This window comes from Petromyzon marinus, chromosome 38 (genome assembly GCF_048934315.1).
Source record: "Petromyzon marinus isolate PM22_M1 ecotype Great Lakes invasive population chromosome 38, UKy_Petmar_22M1.pri1.0, whole genome shotgun sequence".
Classification (NCBI taxonomy): domain Eukaryota; kingdom Metazoa; phylum Chordata; class Hyperoartia; order Petromyzontiformes; family Petromyzontidae; genus Petromyzon; species Petromyzon marinus.
In genome coordinates, this window is record NC_133704.1 from 2147335 (window position 1) to 2161853 (window position 14519).

A 14519-nucleotide genomic window follows, 5' to 3' on the forward strand; every position below is an offset into this window, starting at 1 on the left:
GAGGAGTCGCTGCCGAAGGATGACGGAGAAGGAGGGCAGCGGCGTGACCCGCGTGCTTCACCGTCAGATGTTGGTCACCGCAGTCGCACTCTGAGCCATTCTTTATTGTACAGCTGCAAATTCTAATGATACTGATGATGATAACAATAGGCGTAAACCTACAATAGCCTGTTGGTGTAGCAGCTGTAATGAGTATAGGCTGTGTGTGTACTGTTAGCTTGTGAGGTCCTCTAGGCGCGCGCTGCGTGTGCTGCTGGAGCACGGCAGGGAGGGAAGAGTGGCGGAGAAGATTCTCAATACTCGCCCCACGCTTTCCCAGCGCACTCCTCTCTCTCACCCAGCCCACCTCTCCCCTACTCCCTCCCTCCCCTCCCCTCCCTCCCCTCCCTCCCTCCCTCCCCGCCTCCCCTTCATTCCTCACCGCTTTGGACATTTTTGGGGACAAATAATTGACTTTGATCATCGGGATACGGTAATGGGTATTCGTTAATCCATAATCAGCCATGATCAATCTACTGCTGGATGAAGGCCTCGCTAAGCCGCCGCCTCTCGATCCTGCGATGTGTAACAAAGACCCCCCCCCCCCTATATAGCCTTAACAGACTCTTGGGACAAGTGCTGTTTGCGAGCACCTATGAAAGCCGGCAAGTGCATACAAGGGGGTGGTTGGCCAGACCACGCCCGGCCGCCTTTGTATCCAAAGTGGCGATGTATTCACACCGCACCAGGTACTCATTTGAGGCTGGGTCGACCTAGGGGAGGCCCAGGACCGATTGAGATAATTGTCACTGGGTGTTGGCCGTGAGAGGGGAATCGAACTTGGGTCGCCGGGTTCGTAGCACAGCGCGCTAACCGCTACACTATTGCGATGTACAATGATCCACCTAGCGCCCGCACATGAGATGATTGCTTCACTCCATCTCCTCGGAGGGCGGGCTCTCTCACGCACACGGTAAAAGTCGGCAACCTAACCACTTAAATCGTGGTGAAGTATGGTCAAATAACCTGCACGACCCACACAGGCGTTGATTGTGGAGGCCTTCATCCAGAAGTGGATTCACAAAAGGGCTCCTACACGCACAGGCGAACTGATTACAGTAACACAATAAGAATAAATGATGTGATCGTTTGTAATGCATCCATCATGAGGTGATTAGCCGTACCCTGTACGTAGCTGTCAATTAATTGCTGTTGCGGGCTCACTGAAGGGAGGAGGAGGAGGCGGAGGGTGATGAGTGGCTCTGGATTGAGGAGACGCGAACCTGGGTACGGTACAACGCACGTTGCCAGCAACAGCAGCATCGCTCGCCTGTGTAGCTGCCCATGCATCGGGCTACTGCAGGGCTCTACGATGAGGTTTGTAACGACGTCGGACCGCCGCGTGTTGTTCGGACGCGATGTCCGACGTTTCGCTTCGCGTGCTGGGAGCGTCTTCAATTCAGTCCAGCGAAACAACTTCAGCAAAGGGAAGCGTTCATTCGGGTTCGAATTATCAACCACGTAGACAATACTATCACCCAATAGACAATCAGTACAACATTCAATAACACTGTATGTGGCCTGAAAATGAAAAGAAAAGTATCGATTGCGACGTTTCGGGCAATGACCCTTCTTCGCAGAACATGAAAAAGTGTCATTGCCCGAAACATCGCCGCTTTTATAGTTTCCTTTTGAGGCTGCAGTGCTGTTATTGACGAACGTGTTGTTTATTTATTACTATTTGTGCTCGTGCACGACTGCCAACGCAGCAGCGTGAACATATAATTAGTTTGATACTTCAATTAGTGGGGCTATGATGCGTGCAGTGGCGGATACATCTACTGTGCGGACCGTGTTGAAGTAATAGCCTCACGTGGCCGCGGATCGCGTGAAAATTAAGTCGCTTCAGGCCTACGGGCAGTCGAATTTCTCGGCTCACGTGGACGGTGGAGCCACGGCTATGAACGCACGTGGGTTGTGCGCGTGGCGCAGTGGTTAGCGCGCAGCATTACCAACCCCGACACACCTAAGTTCGATTCCCGGCCGCGGCTAACCTCAGTGGTGAGTGACTATCCGAACTGGTCCAGGGCCTTCGCCTCGGTGGACTCAGCCTTCGAATGAGTGCCTGGTGCGGTGTGTTCAAAGATCCCCATCAGTATTGGGGAGATAAAGGCAGCCGGGTGTGGTGCTGGCCACACTCCCCACTTCGTGCGTCGTTTCGACCTTCATCGTCGCACGCTCACGGCACTCGCCCCAAGAGTCCACACGAGGGACATCTGTCTTTCGTGCGTCATCCCCACTGTGATTGTCCCTCGCGCGAGCGGCAGCGCGCAGCCGGCGCCTGATAATAATTTGCGTCTGTATCTCTGTGTACACAGCTCGACGAACTTTCACGACCTACGCTCTCTGTCTCTGCATCGCTCTCTCTCTCTCCTCTCCTGTCTCTCCCCATCGCTCTCGCTCTCTCTCGCTCGCACATTCGTAAAATGTCACCAGTGTCATTCGTGAGAGTAAACAACAAGGGATCACAGCAGAGTAAACAACATGGGATCACAGAAAGAGTAAACAACATGGATCACAGCAGAGTAAACAACAACATGGGATCACAGCAGAGTAAACAACAACATGGGATCACAGCAGAGTAAACAACAAGGGATCACAGCAGAGTAAACAATAAGGGATCACAGCAGAGTAAACAACAACATGGGATCACATCAGAGTAAACAACATGGGATCACAGCAGAGTAAACAACAACAAGGGATCACAGCAGAGTAAACAACATGAGAGCACAGCAGAGTAAACAACAATGGATCACAGCAGAGTAAACAACAACAAGGGATCACAGCAGAGTAAACAACATGAGAGCACAGCAGAGTAAACAACAATGGATCACAGCAGAGTAAACAACAACATGGGATCACAGCAGAGTAAACAACATGAGAGCACAGCAGAGTAAACAACAACAAGGGATCACAGCAGAGTAAACAACATGAGAGCACAGCAGAGTAAACAACAATGGATCACAGCAGAGTAAACAACAACAAGGGATCACAGCAGAGTAAACAACAACAATGGATCACAGCAGAGTAAACAACAACAAGGGATCACAGCAGAGATCCATGAGCGCCAACATCCTCGCGCACAATGGGGGTGGGGAGGGGGGTGGGGACGTGTTTGTATTTGTCAGGGTTTCATTTGTTCTCGAACAAAAAATGTTTCACGTCCGCCGTGGAGATGGATCGATGGAATCAGTGAGTGCGCGGGTGCTAGGTGGGTAGTTATTACGTTGTATGATCGTGGGAACTGGCGGCGGCTTGGGAAGGGCTTCATCCATCAGTGGATTGAGCATGGCCTGATGGTGACGGTGTAATGGGTAGCTGGTTGACCGGGAGATGGCAGGTGACTTGTTGCGAGAGGTATACTGGAGTGGTGTGCCGGGCGGTAACATGTTTTCACGTTCACCGACCCGGCCCGATATGAATCCCTGGGTATTGTCATTCTTTGGGTGGAGCGGTAGCGCAATGGGTAGCGCACTGCACCATAAACCCGACAATTTTATATCGATTCGTGGCTATGACCAACATCAGCGGCCCCCTAACTACCCCCCCCCCCCCCCATTCACTAACCAGCGGTGGTCAAGTATGGTCAAATAGCCCTCATCCCCGGCATGGTGTGGAAGAGGCCTTCATCCAGCAGTGGATTGACTGCGCATTAAATGCAAATTATCACCCGTTGCATGCATCGGTTGCGTTCAATGCAGGCAGTGTCATGCTGTCATTAAAATAATTTCGGGCACATTAAGATTAGTGCTGCGTTCAGACACTTATGGATTTTGAACAATTAACACTATTATTATTTATTATTCTCAATCAACGAGAGTACCCATCATCGGAAGAGCATGTGTGCAGACAGAGATAAAGTATCATTTATATACAAAAAAAATGTGGACACTCTCGAGACAAACATTTCGCTGCAACATCTCGAGGACAGACTCTCATGCCCTCTGCTGAACGCGCATGTGCACGGCATTCATGTGCATCACCCACAGCTGCATCTCCGCGGGAGTCGTCCTCTGAGATGCATTTTTCATCCTTTGGGCTGCAATTCCGTCAGCAGTCCTGGCCATCGGCCATCACCCCGACTCGCGATATATTGGCCCAGGAAAATAACCTTCCGTAGTTTTACTCACTGATGTCTCTTGCTATATGCGTGTATTCTGTGATCTGTGGAAGAGGCTCGTGAAGGACGCTACTGAGCAGTTGGGGGCAGTCGCCCTCCAACAACAACGGACGGCAGAGGAGCGACGCTCACAACAACGAGCAGAACGCCGGGCAGATAAAATGCAGCAAGTTGGCACAGTAGCGGGCACAGCTGGTGTGCATCTGCCAGTCATCTCAGTCAGTCAACGCATGGCGCCTGCTGGGTCTGTCCCGTGACCTCCTGTCAGCGAGCCTTCGACACTTCACGTGGACTTAAAATCCACCTAGCCTGGCACAGGCGCCGTGGTGACGCCACAGTCACTTAGTGGCGAATGGCAGCTGTTGTTATTGTTCGTATATCCACGTGCTCCTCTTGCTGTCTCTCGGTGTAATTCCAACCATGCATCTATAAAATGGTTTGTACCTAAGGCTGCTTAATGAACGTCTGCTAATACCAACATCAAATCAAGATAACTTTGCAACATATATGTTTTTAAAATATAAGAATTGTGCATCACAAGTTTTCTCGTTATTAATGCCTACGTGGCTTCATATCCCACTGGATATTTTTCGAGTCGCTGGTCGACTCGTGTAGGTGGCAGGTGAGTAGTAGCCACAGCCATAGCGAGATGTATTCTGGATGTGGTGTGCCGTGTGATGACGCATTTTCGCATTGTCAGGTCGCCTAGCAGGACAGACGCGGCTCAAACTAAAGACGACATATCGATTCGGGTATCCACAGAGACGTTACATGTCATCCTGCGCCCTCTGCTGGACAACTATGAACGATAACCAGCGTTGTGATTTAAAAAAAAAATCCGATATTAACCTGTGTGCCGTAAATAAGGATTGTTCACCAGAAAAGTATATAATGTGTTAATGACGAACGTATGTTGAACATCTTTAGTCTGAAATTCGTTTTAGCTAAAGGGCTAAACTTTGCAGTCACACCTAAACACATACCAGTTAATGATATCATTGCCCAAGTAGACGTGGCTCTCAAGGGCCTGGTGGGTCACATCGCTGCAGACGTAGCAAGATCTGAAATCGCTGCAACCCTCAAAAACGCTAAGATGCCAGCTAGCAACCTCAGCAAAGATGAGCGTTTTGAATTATATAAGTTAAAAAAGAGGGATGACATTGTCATCCTCTCAGCCGACACTGTCATCATGGATAAAATATAATATAACAACAAAATTCAAGACTTACTCAACGATGGCAGCTACACAAAAAAAAGAGATCCCACCAACAGCCTCGTCATACAAACCAACAAAATCATTTCTGATTCAACCGCATTAATTGATCAAACCAAACAGTTCTCATTGAAACCTTTGCTGCCAGGCCACCAAGATTATACGGCTTACCAAAAATACATAAAGTAATACACCCCTTCGTCCCATCGTCTCTACCATCAACTCCCCCACCTACAAACTGGCTCATTTTCTGTCTGAAATCCTGCGGCCTTTCACTGGAAAAACCACCTCTGCGGTACAAAATTCTACTCACCTGATATCGGCAATCAAGGGTATTTCCCTGTCCCCAGACGACCTGCTTGTCAGTTTGATGTATTTTCCTTAATCACCGAAGTCCCTGTACCTGACATCATCGCAATCATTGAAGACTTGGTTCATCAAGGACTAAACACTGAGGTACCCCCCTGGTGAGACACTGCTTAACCAATACATACTTCACTTGGAATGGAACTTTCTACAAACAAACTGAGGGCACCCCAATGGGCTCCCCCCTATCTCCGGTTGTAGCCAACATTTTCATGGAGAAATTTGAGACTGACGCCATCCAGACTGCCACTCTGCGCCCAACCTTATGGAAGAGGTACGTGGATGACCATTTGTCATCTGGCCACATGGCCGGCCTGCTCTAGACCAATTCCTCGACCACATCAATTCCATACACCCAGCCATCAGATTTACCATGGAAGTCGAAAAAGATGGCAAGCTACCTTTTTTGGATGTCCTAATACAAAAGAGACCTGATGGTTCAATGAGCCACTCTGTCTACAGGAAAGCTACCCATACGGATGCTTACCTGAAACCGGATTCCCACCACCATCCATCCCAGCAGAATTCCCTCATCAAGACTCTGCACCATAGAGCCCAATGCATATCCGACCAGGAACACATAGCCAGTGAACTCAAGCACATACACCAAGCTCTTAAGGCTAATGGTTACTCCGACTACACAATCCGCAAAGCTATCACTCCAACCATGAAGAAGGACCCTCTTGAGGAGCCATTCAAAACCATCACTTTACCCTACATTGCGGGGATCACAAAAAATATCTCCAAAATCTTGAATAAACACAAGATCCAGGTCAGATTTAACACATTACATAAAATCCGTGATCTGGTTCCGTCTGTAAAAGATGTGACATACAGTACCCTGGCGTCTACAAACTAAGTTGCCTCTGTGGTAGTAGTTACATTGGAGAAACCAAACGACATGTCTCGGACCGCATCCGTGAACACAAAGCAGACCTAAAACACGGTAGGACCAACACTTCGGCCGTGCCAGATCACTGTTATAATTCAGTAGGCTCACATGACATTGACTTCTCCAAGACAGAGGTTATCTGCAAGCCATTTGGCTACCATGAGAGATTCGTTCATGAGGCTATCCACATATACAAACACAGAGACAATTTCAACCGAGAAGATGGATTCTGGCTTAGCAATCAATGGAAGGATTTGATAAACCATTTCAGGTCTTAATTGATTGATCACGCTTAAGGTGGCTTTCAGACCGCATCCATTATTTTCGTCTCCCCCCTCCTCTTTTCCGAACATAGATGGACGCGTCCATCTGAACAAACTGCCAAATCGCTCTCTGTGGTGCTAACGTAAAAAAAACCCGCCACTTTTTTCAAATTTTCTTGTTGTGGTTTTCACACCTGATGATGATTGCTTGTGTTGCAGTCGAAACGTCGTGAGAATTTTATTGTTTTATATTTGTATTATTTTATTGTTTCCCTTCTACGTGACTTTACCGAAAGAACCAAGAATATCTTTCGTGCCGTACGTAGCCAACTGTGCTAATTGAAGGTGCGGGGGAAAGGACAACAAACTAAACACAAAAAGCAGTTCGAAAGAAATTAGTTTTCAACGCAGATTATTTAAAAGTGCACATAGCTCCAGTGGTTTCCTAATATCGGAAGGAAGAGCGTTCCAGACGGCCGCAGAGGCGCACCTGAAAGCGCGCGATGCGATGACCACCGTCTTTGTTTGATGGTTAGCAGCCAGAAGCCGCTACTGCTGCGAGGATGACCTCAGTTCTCGTGATGGTTTATGCTCCTTGAAAAAAATCAGCATTGTATTGTGGTTCATTTGTGACAAGCGCACTTTGTGTGTAATGATTGCTACTTTGTGTGTAATTATGCATTGTTGGGGAGTATACACAAAGCTTTATATTCGGCAAGACAACCCCATCGTAACAGAAACATACACGCAGAAATGTGTACAAAAAAAGCGCTCAGCCTTTGAGCATTTTGAAAAAAACATCAACAGTTGCTGAAGAACTGCATTGTGGCCATTTGTCTTAGGTCACCGTGAGAATAAATGTGAGCAAATATGACCGAATTGCACATTTTATTCCAGATACAGAATACGTGCGCCAATGTTATTGTTAAGCACGTGTTTCTTTTGTCAGTCAATCCACTGCTGGATGAGGGCCTCCGCAGGCCGTGCTGGCGTGTGGAGGGGAGTATTTGACCACAGCTCACTTGGCTAGTCAGAATCTGTATTTGTCCTGGAGAAATCCGATGAGCTATAAAGCTCTTCTTCACTGATGTCCAGTAGAGGCGGGTCAGAACGTTACGACAAACAATGCAAAAACACGATACGAGTGCAAAGCATAGGAAAGGTAAACAAATCACTAAAAATAACCAAATAAAATGTTAACTAAACTTTATTTTATCTTATCAGGTGAAGCCCACTGAGCTATGTGGCTCTTTTTCAGAAGCGACCTGTTCATAAACGATAGCTCAACGAAGTGGCTCATCACGTGGAGAGCTCTCAACACGTGGGAGCGAAACGTCGGACACCGTGCCGAACAACACGTGGTTGGTGGTTGGTGGTGGTGGTGGTGCAATCCGGGGACACACATCGGAGAACTTTGAATATATCCCCACAGTTGGTCACGAGGCCTCCTGGACTTGTGAAACGATTTCGGTCTCTTTCTCCCATTGGGGTTTCAGAGGTCCCACGGCAAAGTGCGTCCTCTGGATTGACACGGATTGCTTCGACAGCGTTGCGGCTGTCTCATCAAACCCAGGGCCCATGCCCCTTGATAGCAAGTTAAAGGTAACGGCGTAGCTCCTGCAATTTCTCGCTCATGCCACTGCTGCGTGGGAAACTCTCGAGTGTATGGGGGGGGGGGGTAATACGAATCGGTTTGATCATCGCCGGGTGAACATTACTGTCGGTGGGTGGGTGCCTGAATCCCCGCTGTGTGAACCAGAGGTCGCTTATTCAACAAAGTGGCTTCAGAGGTAGCTCTGTGACATCCACTTCCGCGGGTCGTTCTCGAACGCAGCGGGGGGGGGGGCTGCCCACTGCCCTGCGAGATTTCCGAATGGATTCATCTCCTCTGAGACGTCACGTCGACACCATCATCGCGATATTTTGCAACTGTTGCAAAATCTAAAACATTGTATTTTTTGTCTTTTTACTGCAGTTTCTGTTTCCACAAATTAGCCGCAATTAGGACCCAACTGTGTGCACGCAATATACGTACATTTATTATTTTTAATTCAGCAATTCCTCGTAAATATAAATAACCAATTGAATACCCAGAATATGTTGAGTATTAATTGTGTACAATATAGTGAGTGTATTATATCCATGCTGTGCCTCACTAAAACCATTCATTTTTCTTCCTTCGTGAATAAACCGCACTTGTTTTAAAACCGGGACAATTTTATTCGGGACAAGACCCAGTAATTGAGAAGGATCGTTTTAATGTATTTAATTTTAATTGTCAAGTGAAGGAAGTGAAAATCCCCTCCCCCTCCTGCCTCCCCCCTCTGCTGAGCGGGGTGAGCGCTACTCGCGTGAGGGAGGCCTCCTTCACTTCATCTCCCATCATCTCATCATCACTATCACCTCGTCTGTCCTCACATATCCTCGTATCATCATCATCCTCATCATCCCCCCTCCTCCTCATCCTCCTGCCTCACCTTCGCCGGGGGATAGGAGGAAGTGAGAGACAGAGAGAGTGGCGGGGTGGGTCACGGAGCCGGTCATGGGCACCCGAGCCGACACGGCTGCACGTCCCGCAGTCCTCACCCGCCTCGTCAACAACCACCACCACCTCCTCTTTGTCGTCGTCGTCGTCGTGGGCTGAACAACGACAGCCCTCAGAGATGTCGTTCATCATCAAGCGCATGTCCAGAGGTGAGGCACCCCCCCCCCCCTCTCTCTCCCCCCGGGGGTGGAGGTGGTGGTGGTGGGGAACCTTCCAGGCGAGGCCGAGGCTCCGAGGCGCGGCCTCGCGCGCGGGGGGCCGCCGGTGCAGTCACTTTGCGCCGCTTTAGCAAAGCGACGACGGGCAAGGCGGAGGTGGTGGCGGGTTGTGACAATTCGTCGTTATAACAATGAAGGCGTTTCGTGATTCATTGCGACGTGGCCGCGCTGGGTGGTGGGGTTGCAGGGAGATGATCCACGGAATCGCGGGTTCCAAAGTCCCATAAACTGCCGCTTTGAGTGCGGTCGGGAACGACGCCGACGACGCCGCCGCCGTCAACTCGAAGTCTGTTAACGTCCCGCGTTCGTTTTAATGTTTGTTGTTGTTGTTGTTAGGGCTGGAGGGCGGTGTTTGTTTGTTTGTTAGAAGCGCGGCGTTGATTAACAACGAGCCGACGGCGGCGCGAGAATCAATGGGCCGAGTGGCGGGAGACGATTCGTGGTGGAGAGTTTGAGACGCAAAATGTTGACGTTGGCCTAAGCCCGCCTCTAGCACTGTACCAATAATACTAACACAGTACCAATAATACTAACACAGTACCAATAATACTAACACTACCAATAATACTGTCTTACACTGTACCTATTATACTGTCTAACTACCAATAATACTAACACAGTACCAATAATACTAACACTACCAATAATACTAACACTGTACCAATAATACTAGCACAGTACCAATAATACTAACACTGTACCAATAATACTGTCTAACACTGTACCTATTATACTGTCTAACACAGCACCTATTATACTGTCTAACACTACCTATTAGACTGTCTAACACTGTACCAATAAAACTAACACAGTACCAATAATACTGTCTAACACTGTACCTATTATACTGTCTAACACTGTACCTATTAGGCTGTCTAACACAGTACCTATTAGACTGTCTAACACAGTACCTATTAGACTGTCTAACGCTGTACCAATAATACTAACACAGTACCAATAATACTGTCTAACACAGTACCTATTATACTGTCTAACACAGTACCTATTATACTAACACAGTACATATTAGACTGTCTAACCCTGTACCAATAATACTAACACAGTACCAATAATACTGTCTAACACTGTACCTATTATACTGTCTAACACTGTACCTATTAGACTGTCTAACACAGTACCTATTATACTGTCTAACACTGTACCTATTATACTGTCTAACACTGTACCTATTATACTGTCTAACACTGTACCAATATTACTGTCTAACACTACCAATAATACTAACACTGTACCTATTATACTGTCTAACACTGTACCAATATTACTGTCTAACACTGTACCAATAATACTGTCGAACACTCAATAATACTGTCTAACACTATCAATAATACTAACACTGTACCAATATTACTGTCTAACACTGTACCTATTAAACTGTCTAACACTATCAATAATACTGTCTAACACTATCAATAATACTAACACTTTATCAATAATACTGTCTAACACTGTACCAATGATACTGTCTAACACTACCTATAATACTGTTTAACACTACCAATAATACGACCTAACACTGTACAAATATTCCTGCCTAACACTACCAATAAAACTACCACTATTACTGTCCAACACTACCAGTAACAGTCTCTAATACTGTACCAAAAATGATGCACCAATAAGACTATCAATACTACTGTATCTAACACTGTACCAATAATACTGTATCAATTCTACTGTATCTAACACTACCAATAATACTGTATCAATACTACTGTATCTAGCACCTTGCCAATAATACTGTCCAACACTGCACCAATGATAATGTATCTAACACTATCAACAATACTGTCTAACACTGTACCAATAATACTGCCTAACCACCAATATTCCCGTCTTAATACTACCAATATTGCTGCCTAATACTGTACCAATAATACTGTACAACTATCAATAATACTGTCTAACACTACCAATAATACTGCACCAATAATACTGTACCAACACTGTACCAATAACACTATATCTAACACTACCGATACTACTGTTTCTGGTACTGTACCAATACTGCTGTCACACTGTACCAATATTACCGTCTCTAACACTGTACCAATATTAATGTCTCCATTGCTACCCCTGGTCCCAAATGGTAACATATTATACCAACCTTATCCCAGCCTCGGGCCATCCCTAACACTAACTTTAAAACGCTAACCTTATACCTAATACTAATTCAAACCATAACATTAGCATAACCCCAAGAATATATCCAATTGTACCCCTAAGATTAATACCTGGCGCTGACCCCTTTGTTAACCCAATAGTTAACCCCATTCTAACCTAGCCCACGTCTGAACATATAACACACTAACCTTAAACTTAACACATTAACCCCACTGCTAAACCCGTACCTAGCAGCAGTATTTACATCACTACCCCATCGGAATGATTACTCATAACCCTATTCCTTGACTACTGTATAATATATATGATCACCTACATAACACAGAATTGATACTGCTCTATAAAGCCCTTTATCACAGATACCAAGTTCGGACGGGTCAGAACGTTACAACAACAAATAATACAAAAACACGATAGGACTGAAAAGTATATGAAAGGTAAACAAATCGCTGTTAAAGACATACAAATAAAACTAAACTTTGTGTCTTACCAGGTAAAGCCCACAAAACTCTACCACCACCACGAGAGTCTCACAGTCATTCATCCTATTCACGAATCGTATCGCTTAACACGAATCACAGGAAAATGCCTCTCCTCAAACCGGCGACTAATGCCTATTGACAGTTTTTATAACCATCGCCCAAACACCCTGTTCCCTATCCCCACGGCAGATGGCCCATTCCCTACCTGTCGTGGGGATAGGGAACAAATTCATTATTGTAATCGCGACACCTGCTCGCTCATTTGAATGTGGACCCATTCTCAGAACATGATAAGCAACATGGTGTGTACGACTACCACGTGGTGTGGGGCAGGCCCACAACAACACAATGGCGTGGTTGCAGGCACGTGGCCTGGTACAAGAAATTCATTGATGGTCGGTGGGGGGGGGAGGGTCTCTGTACACATTTCTGCCCCCTCTTTCACTCTTCGTAGCCCGGCGCCTGCATTCCCCTCCATTCCGTGGACCACGGTGCATTTAGTTCCGCACTCAATAACCATGCCACTGCCCACACAATGCTGTGTGCGTTACTGTACGGTGGCGAAATGTTAACTATCTCGCCTGGTATGCAGGAGGTCGTGGGTTCCATCTCGACCCCGACGCCTGTATATTTGGAGTTTGCATGGTCTCACCATGGTCTCCGGGTCCTCCGATTTTTCCCCTTACCTTCAGAAACATGCGTTTAGAGTATTTAGCTGCTCCTATACATTTCCACGTGATAAGCCACTTCATTGAGCTATCATTTGTGGCCAGGTCGCTTCTGAAAAAGAGCCATATACCTCAATGGGCCTTACCTGATCAGATATAGTTTAGTACTAGTAAGAGAATGTGAAGGCCTGTGGGGTTATTCGTATTTTCAACGAAGGTATGTCCGAGTTGGCCATGTCAGTGAAACCAATGTTATTGTTAAGCGTGTGATTAGTGGACGTGATGACCGTGTTCTCAAAATGAATGATACATTGTTGCAGGCTGGTTACAGTGGCTGCGTGCACGTGTGTGCGTGCACCTTTGTCACGCGAGCATGACAAAGCATGACAAAGGTCATCTTCTCGCCCACCATCATGGACCAAATTCCCCACGGTACCTTCCAATGATTATCCTCTCAAGCTCAGGTTGATTGTGTGCAGGCATTAGGCTCTGTCCTGTCAGCCCCTCACGTGGGTGGGGTGACTATGTAACTTGGGAATAAAGTTTTGCTATTTAGTGAATTATCTGATAGAATACCAGCCAAATTCATGAAACGGTTGCCAATACGTGAAGACACAAACCACAGCAGAAAGTACTGTTTATAAATACTTTATGCAAAGACGTTTTATCCGACAGCTACCCAATCCTTCAACTTTCTTACTGATAAATCATTCCTAAGACAAACACGTGTTTGTTGTCCCTCCCCCGCACCTCTGATAAGCAAGGTGGGCTACATACATGTGATTGCTTTTTTTCGTAACTTGTTTATTTACAGTCAAACACATTTGACCCCATTCCCTCCTTACCCCCTCGTGTGGACACATTTGCTCCTGTGAGGCTATGCGAGGAGCCGGCGGTGATGAAGTGACAAACGCATGGCACTGCGATTCCAGCAACAGCATGGCTCCTGCGCTTGGTCACGCACACTGCCTAAAGTTGGTTATCAGAGTTGGGCTTTGGGCATCCACCGGGTCAGATCCTCCAAAAAGATTAGCGCACCTCCAATTGGCACGGTTGGCTGCGTACGGTAACGCCTCCGATTAGCATGGTTGGCTAAGTATGGTGCGAAAGAAGTTCAACGTACATGCGTACAGGTCTGGGAGAGACGAATGGGACCGGGCGTGCGTGACCCATCCACCAGTGCGATCGCTTAAACCAGTGCGATCGCTTTCTGTTCATGATGAGAAGGAAAAATCAACAAACGGAAAAACGAGTGCAGCCTGGAAACAAGGAAGAATAGTACCGATTGCACAAGGCACGATGGCGACCATATGATTGGTCCTGCCATCATGCCTCGCAGGTCGTGTGAAGTCGCCATACTTCACTACAGTCTGCGAGGTAAACAAACGGCTTTGTGCATCGTACAAGCCCGTGGTGTCACGTGGCATGCCATGCACGGTGAGTAGGACTGATTCTATACCAATACCCGACATTCGCCACTAAGTGATGGTGATGTCACCACAGCGTCTGTGCCAGGCCAGGTGCACTTTGAGGCCACGTGAAGTGTCGAAGGCTCGCTGACAGGTCAC

The 14519-nt window shown here is 47.0% G+C and overlaps 1 protein-coding gene across 1 annotated transcript in view; it reads left to right on the forward strand.

Annotated features, from left to right (window-relative positions):
* Positions 1–9028: 9028 nt before the first annotated feature.
* Positions 9029–14519, forward strand: part of AKAP10 (A-kinase anchoring protein 10) — a 36690-nt gene continuing 31199 nt past the window's right edge. Inside the window, exon 1 of the mRNA XM_032967951.2 lies at positions 9029–9587. Within this exon, the coding sequence (XP_032823842.2) occupies positions 9557–9587 (31 nt within the window). The 5' untranslated portion in view covers positions 9029–9556. The remainder of the gene's footprint in view (positions 9588–14519) is intronic.